At 43.5% G+C, this 14488-nt stretch overlaps 1 protein-coding gene across 2 annotated transcripts in view; it reads left to right on the top strand.

Annotated features, from left to right (window-relative positions):
* The first annotated feature begins 295 nt into the window (after window positions 1-295).
* The window catches only part of DENND6B (DENN domain containing 6B), a 78042-nt gene continuing 63849 nt past the window's right edge, over window positions 296-14488 (top strand). Inside the window, exons 1-4 of one of the 2 annotated variants that reach the window (XM_069765460.1) lie at window positions 296-526; window positions 794-832; window positions 9351-9393; window positions 14303-14412. In XM_069765460.1, coding sequence (XP_069621561.1) covers window positions 410-526; window positions 794-832; window positions 9351-9393; window positions 14303-14412 — 309 coding nt within the window. In that variant the 5' untranslated portion in view covers window positions 296-409. The remainder of the gene's footprint in view (window positions 527-793; window positions 833-9350; window positions 9394-14302; window positions 14413-14488) is intronic. The other variant, XR_011320769.1, reaches the window with a different exon arrangement.

Genomic DNA, 14488 nt, shown 5'->3' with positions numbered 1-14488 from the left:
GGGTATATTACACAGTGCCCCGTGTTATGCCCACAGGCGGGCACTGCTCCTCACCACCCCTGTAGGGTATATTACACAGTGCCCCGTGTTATGCCCACAGATGGGCACTGCTTCTTACCACCCCTGTAGGGTATATTACACAGTGCCCCGTGTTATGCCCACAGATGGGCACTGCTTCTTACCACCCCTGTAGGGTATATTACACAGTGCCCCGTGTTATGCCCACAGACGGGCACTGCTTCTTATCACCCCAGCAGTACTGTGAAATATTTCAGTGATATCGCCACCTAGCGGTGACATCATTCGGCACACACGGCGCCGGAGCTGGCAGGACCAGGGTGGGTCTTCACTATGGTAACACAGCAGGAGGCTCGGTGCTGAGTGGGCTGGAAAGGGGGCACAGCCAGAAATGATGGAGGAGCCCCGGAGCCCGAGAGGTGGCCGTCTGCCCTGGGAATGCTTCTCGGCATGGCTGGATGGTGTGTGCGTCGTTACCTTCGATCTGGAGCTCGGCCAGGCCATGGAGGTAACAGCGGGGTTTACAGCAGCGGGGCAGATGATCGCATTACGTGGGCACCGGTAACCAATGCCAGGCTTGTCTGGCTATAAGACGGGCCTGTCCTGGAGAGCAGCACATAGCATGGAGGAGGGCACTGACTACAGATCTGTGCTGTGCAGGTTGGCTTCACTATAAATAAGCATCTACAGCTGCTGGGGAACCACAAGTACAAGCAAGCCTGGTCAGGATGCATTGCTAGTTACCTCATGACATTTTTTCTTCTCTTGTTTCCAGCTGGTGTATCCCAACAACATCCAGATAACAGAGAAAGAGGTAATGTCCGGACTCCTGACCCAATCCTTATCCGCTGCTCATCCATACATGGGGATGTCTCTACCGCAGGGGGCACAGCTTGTTCTGGTCCGGGGGCCACATTGTTATATTGAGTCGCTCCCAAGGGCCGCAATACATTTTATAGGGGTATTAACCATCTGAGACGTTTCCGGCATATCAGCATTATATGCCATAGATGTCCCATCACTGGGAGTCCAGAAAGGGAACCCGATCCTGTGGGAAGAATTCGGTTCTTGTTTCACCTAGTTAGCCTTCAGGAGAGGGGAAGGTCATGTGTGAATGTGGCTCTCCCCATTGCAATCGTAAATGTAATAAACTGAACTGTATAGGGCCACATACACAGATGGCCTCCTGTAACTTATCACACTATTCAGGAGAACCAAACGGGTCAGAGCAGGTGTGCACCACCAATGGCGGCAGACCATGCGGCCACTATGGGGTCAATGAGTCGGGGGCAGGCTTGGTGCCAGAACCCCACCCCCCACTGCACTGCCAACTATAGCGCCATTGTGGATGCCAATATAGTTGAAAGCATTCAGAGCAACGATGCAGGAAGGAAGCCATCCACTCCCTCCTCCATCATTCTCCCTCAGCGTCTGGGATCTGACATCTCAGCGCAGCAGGCGCAATGACTTATCTATATGGCATCCACTGCGCAGAGATGTCCGGGGCTTCAGATCACATGAGGAGATCGGAGCAGCATGGGACTGAGGGGAGGTGAGTATTTTTCTTTTTTAATCAGTGAGTACATTGTGTGACACATTATACTATATGAAGTGCAGTGGGGGCACATTACACTATATGAAGTGAAATGGGGCCATATTATACTATATGAAGTACAATGGGGTGCATTATACTATATGAAATGCAATGGGGCACATTACACTATGGAGGGCAATGGGGGCCCATTATACTATATGGAGGCAATGGGGGTATATTATACTATATGAAGTGCAATCTGGGCACATTATACTGTATGAAGTTCAATGGGGAAACCTACTATATGGAGGGCAATGAGGGCGCATTATACTATATGGTGGGCAATGAGATCGCATTATACTATATGGAGGGCAATGGGGGTGCATTATACTATATGGTGGGCAATGGGAGCGCATTATATTATATGAAGTACCGGAGCAGCATGGGACTGAGGGGAGGTGAGTATTTTTCTTTTTTAATCAATGAGTACATTGTGTGACACATTATACTATATGAAGTGCAATGGGGCCATATTATACTATATGAAGTACAATGGGGGTGCATTATATTATATGAAGTGCAATGAAGCACATTATACTATATGGAGTTCAATAGGGGCACATTATACTATAAGGATGGCAATGGGTGTGCATTATACTATATGAAGTGCAGTGGGGGAAATCATACTGTATGGAGGGCAGTGGGGGTGCTTTATGCGATATGGAGGGCCATGGGGGTTCATTATACTATATTAAAGGCAATGGGTCACATACTACATGGAGGGGAAGAGGGGCGCATTATACTATATGAAGAGCAATGGGGGTGCATTATACTATATGAAGTGCAATGGTGGTGCATTATATGATATGGAGGTGCATTATACTATATGTAGGGCAATGGGGGCGCATTATACTATATGGAGGGCAATGGGTACACATTATACCACATTGAGGGCAATGTGGAATACATTATACTAAATGTAAGGCAATGTTGAGGCAATTATAATATTTCGAGAGCTAAGCATAATGAACCGATATATAGCCTCCAAATAGTATGATGCCCCCCATAGTCCTCCAAATAGTATAATAGCCCCCACATAGTGTAATGGGCCCCACATAGCCCCCTTCCTAGGCCATTATAGTATATGGAGAGCTATGTGGGGGCCATTATGATCTGGAGGGTTATGTGTGGCTTATTATACTATACTAGATTGTGGCCCGATTCTAACGCATCGGGTATTCTAGAATATGCATGTCCCCATAGTATATGGACAATGATGATTCCAGAATTCGCGGCAGACTGTGCCCGTCGCTGATTGGTCGAGGCAACCTTTATGACATCATCGTCGCCATGGCAACCATTATGACATCTACGTCGATACTGTGCCCGTCACTGAATCAGAGACGCGGGATGTCTACGTCCTTTATGACATCATCGTCGCTGTGCCCGTCGCTGATTGGTCGAGGCCTGGCGGCCTCGACCAATCAGAGACGCGGGATTTCTACGTCGATACTGTGCCTGTCGCTGATTGGTCGAGGCCTGGCGGCCTCGACCAATCAGAGATGCGGGATTTCCAGGACAGACAGACAGACGGAAAAACCCTTAGACAATTATATATATAGATGGAAGGCTATGTGGGGGCCATTATACTATTAGAAGGGCTGTGTTGGGCCCATTTTACTATGTGTGGCCATTATAATATTTGGAGGACTATGATGGGGGTCATCATACTATTTGGAGGGCTATGTATGGGGCTATTATAATATTTGTAGGGCTATGTGGGAGCCTTTATACTTTATGGAGGGCTATGCAGGGGCCTTTATACTGTTTGCAGGGTTATATGGGTGGAATTATACTGTTTGCAGGGCTATATGGGTGCCATTATACTGTTTGCAGGGCTATGTGCTATTATACTGTTTGCAGGGCTATGTGGGGAGTCCATTGTACTGTTTTCCAAGTGTGTTGAAATAGCAAAAAAAGTGCAATTCCACAATTGTTTTAGTTTTTAATTTACCATGTTCACTATATCGTAAACTTGACTTGGCAATATGATTCTTCATAGATTAAGCAGATACCAAACATGTACACACACACACACACACACACACATATATTTATTTTTAAGTGGTGAAAACAAATTCAGAAATATGTAAAGAAAATGTTGGTTTTGTTGCCATATTCCAAGACCCGTAATGTTTTTAATTTCTTGGTATATGGGGGAGTGAGGACTTATTCTTTGCACCCTGAGCAGAACTTTTTAGAACTTTAGGATAGATACGATGTTTTGATCACCTCCTATTGCATTTTATTTTATTGTTGCGGTGGCCAAAAAAATGTAATTCTGACATTTTAACTCTTTTTTCTCATTACACCGTTTACCAATCGGATTAATTTATTTTAGATTTTGACAGGCAAACTTCTGAACACAGCAATGCCAAATATATGTCTTTTTAATATTGTTTATTTTTAAGGGAGCAAAAGAGGGGTGATTTGATCTTTTGTGGGGTTATTTTTCATATTTTTAAAAACATTTTTGTCTCTTTTTACTGTATTTGTTAGTCCCCTTAGGGAACTTGAAGCTGCGGTCTTCAGATCGCTTGTGCCTTACATAGCTGTGCATCAGAACTGCAATGTATAGAGAAAATCACAACCTCCTATGATCGCCAGATAAACGCTGGCTTTCACAGGTGTATCATAATGACAGGAACGAGGGTCTTCATCAGACTCCCCAGCTCTCATGGCAATCCATTGTCTCCCCCGTGAGATGTCATGGATGGGCGCAGAGTATGACGTGCCCTCCTGTTGGCGTGTGTTAAATGCAGCTGTCAAAGATTGCCAGCAGCTGTTAGAGGCAAATGATAGCTGATTAAATCAGCCATCATCTGCTGGGAAAAATGCAGGCTCACAGGGACACAGCATAATTGTATGTTATATGTCGTCAAAGGGTAACATATTAATTGTAATTATTATTTTATATTAATATTTATTGTATGACTTAATATTGAGCAGAATTAAATATGCAGAGATCCCCTATACACTGTAGGAGTCCACAAACAGGCCCCCTTTATACAGTATGAGTTCACACACCGCCCCTCTGTATAAAGTATGATCCCACACACTGTCCCCCTATATACAGTATGAGTACCCAAATAGCCCTCTATATAGAATATGAGACATCACAAAGCCCCATTATATAAAGTATGAACTCCCACACAGTCCCCCTATATACAGTATGATCCCACACATAGCCTCCAATATACAGTATGATCATAGCCCCATATATATAATAAGAGCAGCCAAATAGCATCAATACATACAGCATTAGCCCTCACACAGCTCCTATATATATTATGAACCCCACATAGACCTCTATATTCAGTATGAGCCCCCACACATTCGCCCTATATACAGTATGAGCTCACACACAGCCCTCATGTACAGTGTGAGCTCCCTTACAGCCCCTCATATACAGTATGGTCCCTCACACACAATCAGCTATATACAATATTAGCCCCTCACAGCCTCCTATATTCAATATGACCCCTATATACTGTATGAGCCCACACATAGCCCCCTATATTATTATTATTATTATTATTTATTGTTATAGCGCCATTTATTCCATGGCGCTTTACATGTAAGGAGGGGTATACATAATAAAAACAAGTGCAATAATCTTAAACAATTCAAGTCATAACTGGTACAGGAGGAGAGAGGACCCTGCCTGCGAAGGCTCACAATCTACAAGGGATGGGTGAGGATACAGTAGGTGAGGATAGAGCTGGTCATGCAGCGGTTTGGTCGTTCGGTGGTTACTGCAGGTTGTAGGCTTGTCGGAAGAGGTGGGTCTTCTGGCTCTTTTTGAAGGTTTTGATGGTAGGCGAGAGTCTGATGTGTTGTGGTAGAGTGTTCCAGAGTAGGGGTGATACGCGAGAGAAATCTTGTATACGATTGTGGGAAGAGGAGATAAGAGGGGAGTAGAGAAGGAGATCTTGTGAGGATCGGAGGTTGCGTGTAGGTAAGTACCGGGAGACGAGGTCACAGATGTATGGAGGAGACAGATTGTGGATGGCTTTGTACGTCATGGTTAGGGTTTTGTACCGGAGTCTCTGGGCAATTGGGGAGCCAGTGAAGGGATTGACAGAGGGGAGAAGCTGGGGAATAGCAGGGGGACAGGTGGATTTGTCGGGCAGCAGAGTTTAGAATAGATTGGAGGGGTGCGAGAGTGTTCGAGGGGAGGCTACAGAGTAGGAGGTTGCAGTAGTCAAGGCGAGAGATGATGAGGGCATGGACTAGGGTTTTTGCAGATTCTTGGTTGAGGAATGAACGGATTCGTGAAATATTTTTGAGTTGAAGTCGGCAGGAAGTGGAAAGGGCTTGGATATGTGGTTTGAAGGAGAGATCAGCGTCAAGGATTACCCCGAGGCAGCGAGCTTGTGGGACTGGGGAGAGTGGGCAGCCATTTACTGTAATGGATAGATTCGTTGGGGGGGTCACGTGAGATGGGGGAAAGATGATGAATTCTGTTTTGTCCATGTTAAGTTTCAGAAATCTAGCGGAGAAGAAGGATGAAATAGTGGATAGACATTGAGGGATTCTGGTTAGTAGGGAGGTGATATCTGGTCCAGAGATGCAGATCTGTGTGTCATCAGCATAGAGATGATACTGAAAGCCATGAGATTCTATGAGCTGTCCCCGGCCAAAGGGGTAAATAGAGAAGAGCAGGGGCCCTAGGACTGAACCTTGTGGGACTCCGACAGATAGGGGGCGAGGTGAGGAGGTGGTGTGTGAGTGGGAGACGCTGAATGTCCAGTCTGTTAGGTATGATGAGATCCAGGATAGGGTCAAGTCTGTGATGCCAAGGGATGAGAGGGTCTGTAATAATAGGGAATGGTCCACTGTGTCAAAGGCAGCCGACAGGTCCTGGAGGAGGAGGACAGAGTAGTGTCGCTTGCTCTTGGTGGTTAAGAGGTCATTGGTGACCTTAGGGCAGTTTCAGTGGAGTGGTGTGACCGGAAGCCAGATTGTAAGCGGTCGAAGAGGGAGCAAGTAGAGAGATGGGAGGACAGTTCAAGGTAGACGTGTTGTTCCAGTAGTTTTGAGGCATAGGGGAGAAGTGATATAGGGCGATAGCTAGATACAGAGGATGGGTCAAGAGAGGGCTTTTTGAGGATAAGTGTGATGGAGGCATGTTTAAAGCTTGAGGGGAAAACACCAGTTGTTAGTGATAGGTTGAAGAGATGGGTTAGTGTTGGGATGAAGACTGTGGTGAGGTTTGGGATGAAGTGGGATGGGATCGGGTCAAGTGCATAGGTGGTGAGATGTGATCTTGAGAGTAGAGTGGAGAGTCGATCTTCTGTAATGGTGGAGAAGTTGGTTTTGGAGGTGGAGGGCTGGGAAGTCAGGAGGAAGGGCTCTGGGGGTTATATATATATGCAGTTTGATCCTCTAAATATCCCCTATAAACTGTATGAGACCCCACACAGTCCATCTATATACAGTATGAGCTCCCAAGTAGCCTCCCTATATACAGTATGAGCCCCCACATAGCTCCCAATATACTGTATGAGCCCTACAAAGAACCCTATATACAGTATGAGCCCGCACACAGCCTCCTGTATAAAGTATGAGCCCACACACAGTCCTATACACAGTATGAACCCCCAAATAGCCTCTCTTTGGACTGTATGAGCCTCACATAGTCTTCCTATGTACAGTATGAGGCCCTACATAGACCCCTTATATACAGTATGGGTCTCCACATAGCCCCTTATATACAGTATGAGCCTCCGCATAGCCTCCCTATGTACACTATGAGCCCTTACTTAGCCTGCTGTACCCAGTAAGAGCCCTTAGCCTGCTACATACAGGCACACATCCCATACACATTCTCACATTTCACACAAATAACACACACTAACCTCACTCTGGGTATCTACTCTGGTCTGTGCATTGTGCCCTGATGCTCCAAGCAGCAGACGTGATGTAGGGACATAAACTTATCTGCTTTCTCGGCCTTTATATTCGCTGCTATTTCCATCCTGAGGGTACAGATAGCGGTGAAATCCGGACACCGGGTTGGCAATGATTGCCAAATGGTGCAGTCCGTGGGCCAGTGTTTTCAACCCTACGGCTAACTAAATTCACGAGCCAGACTGTAACAGCCAGGGGGCCGGATGTAGCCCGTGGGCCACACTTTGCCCAGGTCTGCTATACACCACTCTGCTTTTTTCTGATATGGAAGCTACTAGTTTTTGTAGCGCTACTGAATGATTTTAACTGGTGCCAGCCACTGTCCACTAAGTTGTATACGACTCAATGTATTGCTGGGAGCTGCAGCTCTAGCCATTATAAATAGTTAAAATCGATCGGTAGTAAGTGTAGCCCAGGACTTAAAGAGAACTTGTTATGTCCCCAAATGTTATTAACCCTCCGATATAGGGTTAAAGTGCAGTTAAACAGCAATAAAATATTGTCCGGCTGTCATACTGAAAGCATGGTTGGGACACATTCACACCTCCAGTATTTGATCAGTATTTGTAAGCCAATACCCGGAGTGGGTGATAAATACAGAAGTGGTGCATATGTTTCTATTATACTTTTCCTCTAATTGTTCCACTCCTGGTTTTGGCTTACAAATACTGATGTAAAATACTGACCAAGTACTGAACTTGTTAACATGGCCTTACCAGGAGAAAATTATTTTTAATTTCTCTTGGGATGAGCCGGCTTTCAGTCATACAGGCTACAGTCATAGATCACAACATTGTGAGCAGCGGATATAAGCACGCCCTAGCATTTTGATGGACAGCTTGCTGTGCAGCAGCTGTAGCGGCTCCTCTGTGACTGAAAGCCGGAGGCTCCTGGGAGGAATAAAGTTTATATTCTCCCAGTAGCCACACTTTCAGTAAGGCATTTGGGTAACATTGTATTGCTGTTAACCTGCAGATCGTCCCTATATTTTCAGGTTAATAGCATTTGGTGACATGACAGGTTCCTTTTAAGTAGCTATACACAGGCAAGCATGTCTGTGACCAGATGGTTTTGTGGGCCATATTTGGCCCTCGGGCCACAAGTTGTGCACCCCTGCTAGTTTGTGTTTATTTTCCCCAGTGAAAACAGTCATGATCAGTCCAGTTAAAGGGGTTTTCTGGTCTAAAAAGAAAAGTGCTTTACTCACCCTCCTAGCTCTGAGTATCTGCCACAGAGTCCATTGCTGAGTCTACCCCTCTGCTCCTGGTGTCTGTTATCGTCTGCAGCACTAACATCACATTGACAGAGCTGCAGCCAATCAGTGACCTCAGCTCTGTTGACTTGACGTCAGCGCTGCAGACAGTCACAGACATGGGGAGCAGAGGTGGAGACTCAGTGCTGACCCCGGGGAAAGTGAGTAAAATACAGTATTACAGGTTACATTTTCCTATGCTACAGAATTGTAATGTATCTGTAAAAATCACATGCCGCTGTAATGGTCCGGTTTTTTTCTCCCCCCCCTCCCCCCCCCCCCATACGATTGGAGTGAAATTACATCATGCTGAGTACAGCTGAGAAAAAAATACGCAGATCTGCACCGCCTCATTGAATAACAGTGGTGCAAGTGCAATGCGATTTTTTTCTGTCATTGCACTCGTCAAGTTTATACGCAAGTGGGAAGAAGGTCTTAGTGAATGAATAAAAGCCATGAGACTCCCACAGTAAACGTCCTAATGTACATTTAATGCACACACACGTTTTCATCGCTCGTTAGGTTGGTGTGACATTTAATGCTAAATATCTCTCTCTACCTTGTATGTTTCAGAAAACCAGCATCTGTTACCTGTCCTTCCCAGACTCATATTCAGGTAGGCAGAACAGTCACAAACGGGCACAAAAATAATATGTAGTAATGAGCTCTTTAAAACATATTATTTACTTTAGACAATATACAGTCATGGTTGAAAGTGTTGGCATCCTAGAAATTGTTCTGGAAAGTGAAGTAGTTCTCCCAGAAAATGATTACAATTACAGGTTTTGTTATACACATGTTTATTTCCTTTGTGTGTATTGGAACAAACAAAAACAAAGAGAGAGAAAAAGGCAAACTGGACATTATTTCACACAAAACCACAAAAATGGGCTGGACAAAATTGTGGGTAAACATCTTTATTTCAAGCATTTGATGCCTGAATCACGTGTGGGCAATATGAAAATCATACCTGAAAGCAGATTAAAAGTTGGGAAGTTAACTTAATGTTTGCATTGTGTGCGTGGGTTTCAAAAATTAATGAAAGGTTGCGACTCAGGATAGTCTAGATGGTGGATAAGCAGCCCCAATCAAGTAACAAAGAAATTAAAGCTGTCCTGCAGACTCAGACTGCATCAGTGTCAGTGCAAACTATACATCGACATTTGAATGAAATTAAATGCTATGGCAGACCAGGAGGACCCCACTGCACATAAAAAAGCTAGACTGCAGTTTGCCAAAATGTACGTGAATAAGCCAAAATCCTTTTGAGAAAGTGTCTTATGGACAAATGAAACAACAATAGAGCTTTCTGTAAAGCACTAAACTAATAATTGGAGGGGGCACCACAGAAGACAATATATACTGGGATCCCAACCTTGACCTATGAAACGCATGAACATTAGAAAACAAAAAACAGAATAGGACCCCTGGGGTCCCCTGACGAAGCCACCGCCATGTGGCGACACGCGTTGGGCATCTGCTCTCTTTGTGCCTGACTTTGATAGGATCAGGTTATTATACCTGATAGGCCTGGGGTATGGTATAGGCTGGCTTATTAGGTGCACGTGTCTAGTCCATAAAACGGACATGTGCTAATATTGTGATTTTCTCTATTGTCTATTTGTACAGTTGGGTGTTGGTGGACAACTTGGTGTCTAGCTCTGTGCACATTATGTAGTTAACAAACTTGGTTGCATAGACTATTTTCCTTTTGTGCAACTTAGCACTATAACCTAATGACTTGTTACAGTTGTCCCAATTTGATATTTCCCTACCATGCTATTAGAGACCTGGTTACTGTACTAAAGGCCACGAGGTCATCCAACTATACAGTTTGTTTGATATATTCTGTGTACATCTGTTTTTTCTTGTAGTAATTATATCTACATTTACTTGTGGTTACATCTGTAGGGTCCATATGCATGTGGGACATTGCTATTTTTTGTACACCATGAATATGCTGTCCATATAGAAGCCTAAAATATTTAATTACCATCCCCATGAGTCTAGCACAGGTGTTCGCCTTATTATGGGCTTTGTGTAATTAATGTTTTTAATGTTTTAAATGTTATTGTCCTGTGTCACATTGTAATAAAGCTGTGTTTTTTTGGTCAAATCTCTGCGTTTTGGTGATCCCCATTTGTATGGCCTATTCTGTTTTTTTGTTTTCTAGCTTTCTGTAAAGCACATCATTCTAATGTTTACCAAAAACTGAAAAGAAAAAAACACAGTACCTACAGTCAAATATGGTGGAGATTCAAAGATGTTTTGGAGTTGTTTTGCCTCACTGGCACTGGATACATTGGCTTTGTGCAAGGCATCATAAAATCTTAAAATTACCAATGGATTTTGGGTCGTAGTATAGTACTCAGTGTCAGAAAGCTGGGTTTGTGTCCTAGGACATGGGTCTTCCAACAGGACAATGACCCCAAACATACTTCAAGAACCACCGAGAAATAGAAGGAAACAAAGCGTTAAAGAGTTCTGAAGTGGTCAGCAATGAGTCCAGATCTAAATCCCATTGAACACCTGTGGAGAGATCTTAAAATTCCTGTTGGGAGAAAGAACCCTTCAAATATGAGAGACCTGGAGTAATTTGCAAAAGAAGAGTGGTCCAAAATTCTAGTTGAGAGGTGTAAGATGCGTTTTTGATAGTTATAGGAAGCAATTGATTGCAGTTACCGTATTTTACGGATTATAAGATGCACCTCAAATTTTGGGGAGGGAAATAGGAAAAACTTTTTTTTTTTACAAAAATGGTCCTAATCTAATAACAAAGCCACAAAAGAGGACTGAAAATCCTCCAAAAATTAAAAAATACAGATGACAAAGGGGCAGCACCTCTTACCTGCCCAGGTCTCTGAACAAATGTAGTACATGATGCAGCCAGCCCATGTAGAAAAGATGTTGGCAACACCTTTGCAGATATAGAAAAACTGACTGAACAGCAATCTAATCTGAACTGGTGCATAACCAAAAAAGTCATATAGCAAATAGATTAATGGCTGCACTCAAAATTTACTGTGCTAAAGCAAGGAAATGTGCGATACATGAAATGTGAATAGCATAATGGCTTGTGAAATATATGAAAAAACACATGAGATTCTTAGCACAAGATTTGGCCAAAAGTTGTGAGCCCTTCACCATGCTGTGATTTTAATTGCATCCTAACACAGTTGGTTCTGAGCTTCCTATATAAGCAGGCTTTACCACGTTATTAGCCATAGGTAAGTGTTCACACTAGGCAGTCAGCTCAGGTACCCATCCGTTCTGAGATTACCTTGACGTTTGGTGGATGGGCTCACAACTTTTGGCCAAATCTTGTGCTAAGAATCTCATGTGTTTTTTCATATATTTCACAAGCCATTATGCTATTCACATTTCATGTATCGCACATTTCCTTGCTCTAGCACAGAATAATTTTGAGTGCAGCCATTAATCTATTGGCAACACCTTTGCTACATGGGCTGGCTGCATCCTGTAGTGCATTTGTTCAGAGACCTGGCCAGGTAAGCGGTGCTGCCCCTTTTTCAGCTGTATTTTTGCATCTTATCGTCCGCTTTTACAAGGGATGAGGTGAGTATTCGGCTGCTGTGAAGCGTGGTTGCAGGAGGCAGGGTTGCGTTTGCAGGGAGCGGGTGGTGGCGGCGGCAAGAGTGGGGTGATGCGGGCCCCCGGCTGGGAGGAGAGGGTGTTTGGCGATGCGAGGCTGCTGTGGGCCCCAAGCTTTCAGAAAATGTTGGGAGTCCCTGCAATTCTCATCCTCTTCACTGTGGTGGACTCTTGGAAAATGGACGCTGGAGGCGGAGCATGCGCAAATTGAGATCTCAGGATCTCACAAATCCACCGCAGTGAAAAGGATGGTAAGTGCGAGGACACCTGACATTTTCTTAAAGCCTGGGGCCCGCTGCAGCCTCACACCGCACCGCCGAACATCCCTCCTTCCAGTCTGGGTCCCGCAGCATCGCTCCACTCCCACCGCCACCTTCACCGCCAGCTTCCTGAAGTAGCATCCTGGGACCTCGCTGCACCCAGTCCTGGGACTTCCTGCAGACTTCCTGCGATCCTGCCCACCAAATTCGCTTCCCCCCGTTCCACAGTAAGCTACATTCAGATTATAAGACACACACCCATTTCCTCCCCAAATTTGTGGGAAAAAGTGAGTCTTATAATCTGAAAATTACGGTATTTATTCTGAAGGGTGTACCAAATATTAAGTTGAGGGTGCCAACAATTTTGTCAGGCTCATTTTGGGGGTTTCTAATTTGCCTTTTTTTCTCTTTTTTTGTGTGTTCCAATACACACAAAGGAAATAAACATGTGTATAGCAAAACATGTATAATTGCAATAAATTTCCAGGAGAAATATTTCATTTAATTTTTTGGAACAATTTCAAGGGTGCCAACACTTTCAGCCATGACTGTACAATAAAATGTATCAAATTTCGTAGTTTGATGCAGCATGATCTAACATATAATTTAATATGTACCTTGTCATGTGTGTAGGCTAGGGTCTTGGCTGAGGTTATTTATTGTGATTTTATTTGTCAGCATTTTTCTATTTTAATATATTTATTTTGTATGTTATCGGTTACAGAAAGTCACGTGCTTTTGTAGGAATTAATTATTTTATTGTTTTATTTTTGTTTTGTTTTTCACTATAACTGGATCTGCTGTCAAAGCAGTCCTCTGCACACAAAGTTTTTTTTTAGGCAGTCAAAACCATCAAGTTTTCTAGTGTAATCGTACAGTACACGCCCCCAGTGAAAACTGTCTGATAACACCCACTTGAAAAGTTAACTCATTGGGTGCCAAATACTTTGATTGCTAATATCTCTACAACTTAAACGCAATATGTAAAAAAAAAGTCTCATTCTGTTCTGCAGATACTATTATATGCTATGTCCAGTTCAACATGGAAAATTTAGCGAAAGACCCACTAAATGATTCTGTTTGCATGGAACCTTAGTTGGACTAATATCACGTACTTGCCAGGATCAATAAAGACAGCCTTTTCCTCTATTACATACCCTGCTCTCATTTGAGTACTGTGTATGTAAACTATTGAGAAAGGAGAAATTGTAAAATACTGTTGTTGGGTAACTGACCTGCAACTCTGTGATTTCCATGGTATTGTGGTGCTCCAGCATAAGGCCCCTTAATGACTGCCATGAATAAAGCATAATAATGGTTGGTAAGACACAATATGCAATTCTAATATATTAAATATGAAATGCTATATAGATGGCATACATTCGGATGACCATCAATCTAAAATTCTTTGAATGTTATGATATAACCCAATTATAGGAGTCTGCTAGTGGCATGGAAAGAAGTTGTCCAGGCGTCAATGGATGTAAACCCCATATTTTTTCTTATCCAATAGTATTTTGTTAATAACTTCATGTTAGTTTATAGTAGTATGGGTAGAACTATAGATATGGAGATCCTGTTAATTGATATAAATTAATGCCCAATGTGAACCTGTAAGTACATGTACTATATTTTGTGATATTCCCACTGCAGGTTGTCTAGGGGACACACAGTTTACATTTCGCATGCGTCGCTCAGCAGGACATAGAAATTCCCTTCACGAAGATGAGAAATATAATCGAGATGCTCCTGTTACGCTGCAGGTCAGTTCAGTTATTGAATATACAAAGCCAGGATTATTAAGCTTCCATATATAGCATTAGATGTTGGTAAGACTTT

This window comes from Ranitomeya imitator, chromosome 4, assembly GCF_032444005.1.
Source record: "Ranitomeya imitator isolate aRanImi1 chromosome 4, aRanImi1.pri, whole genome shotgun sequence".
Classification (NCBI taxonomy): domain Eukaryota; kingdom Metazoa; phylum Chordata; class Amphibia; order Anura; family Dendrobatidae; genus Ranitomeya; species Ranitomeya imitator.
The sequence above is the reverse complement of the archived record's forward strand: the minus strand, read 5'-3'. Positions and strand labels throughout refer to the sequence as shown.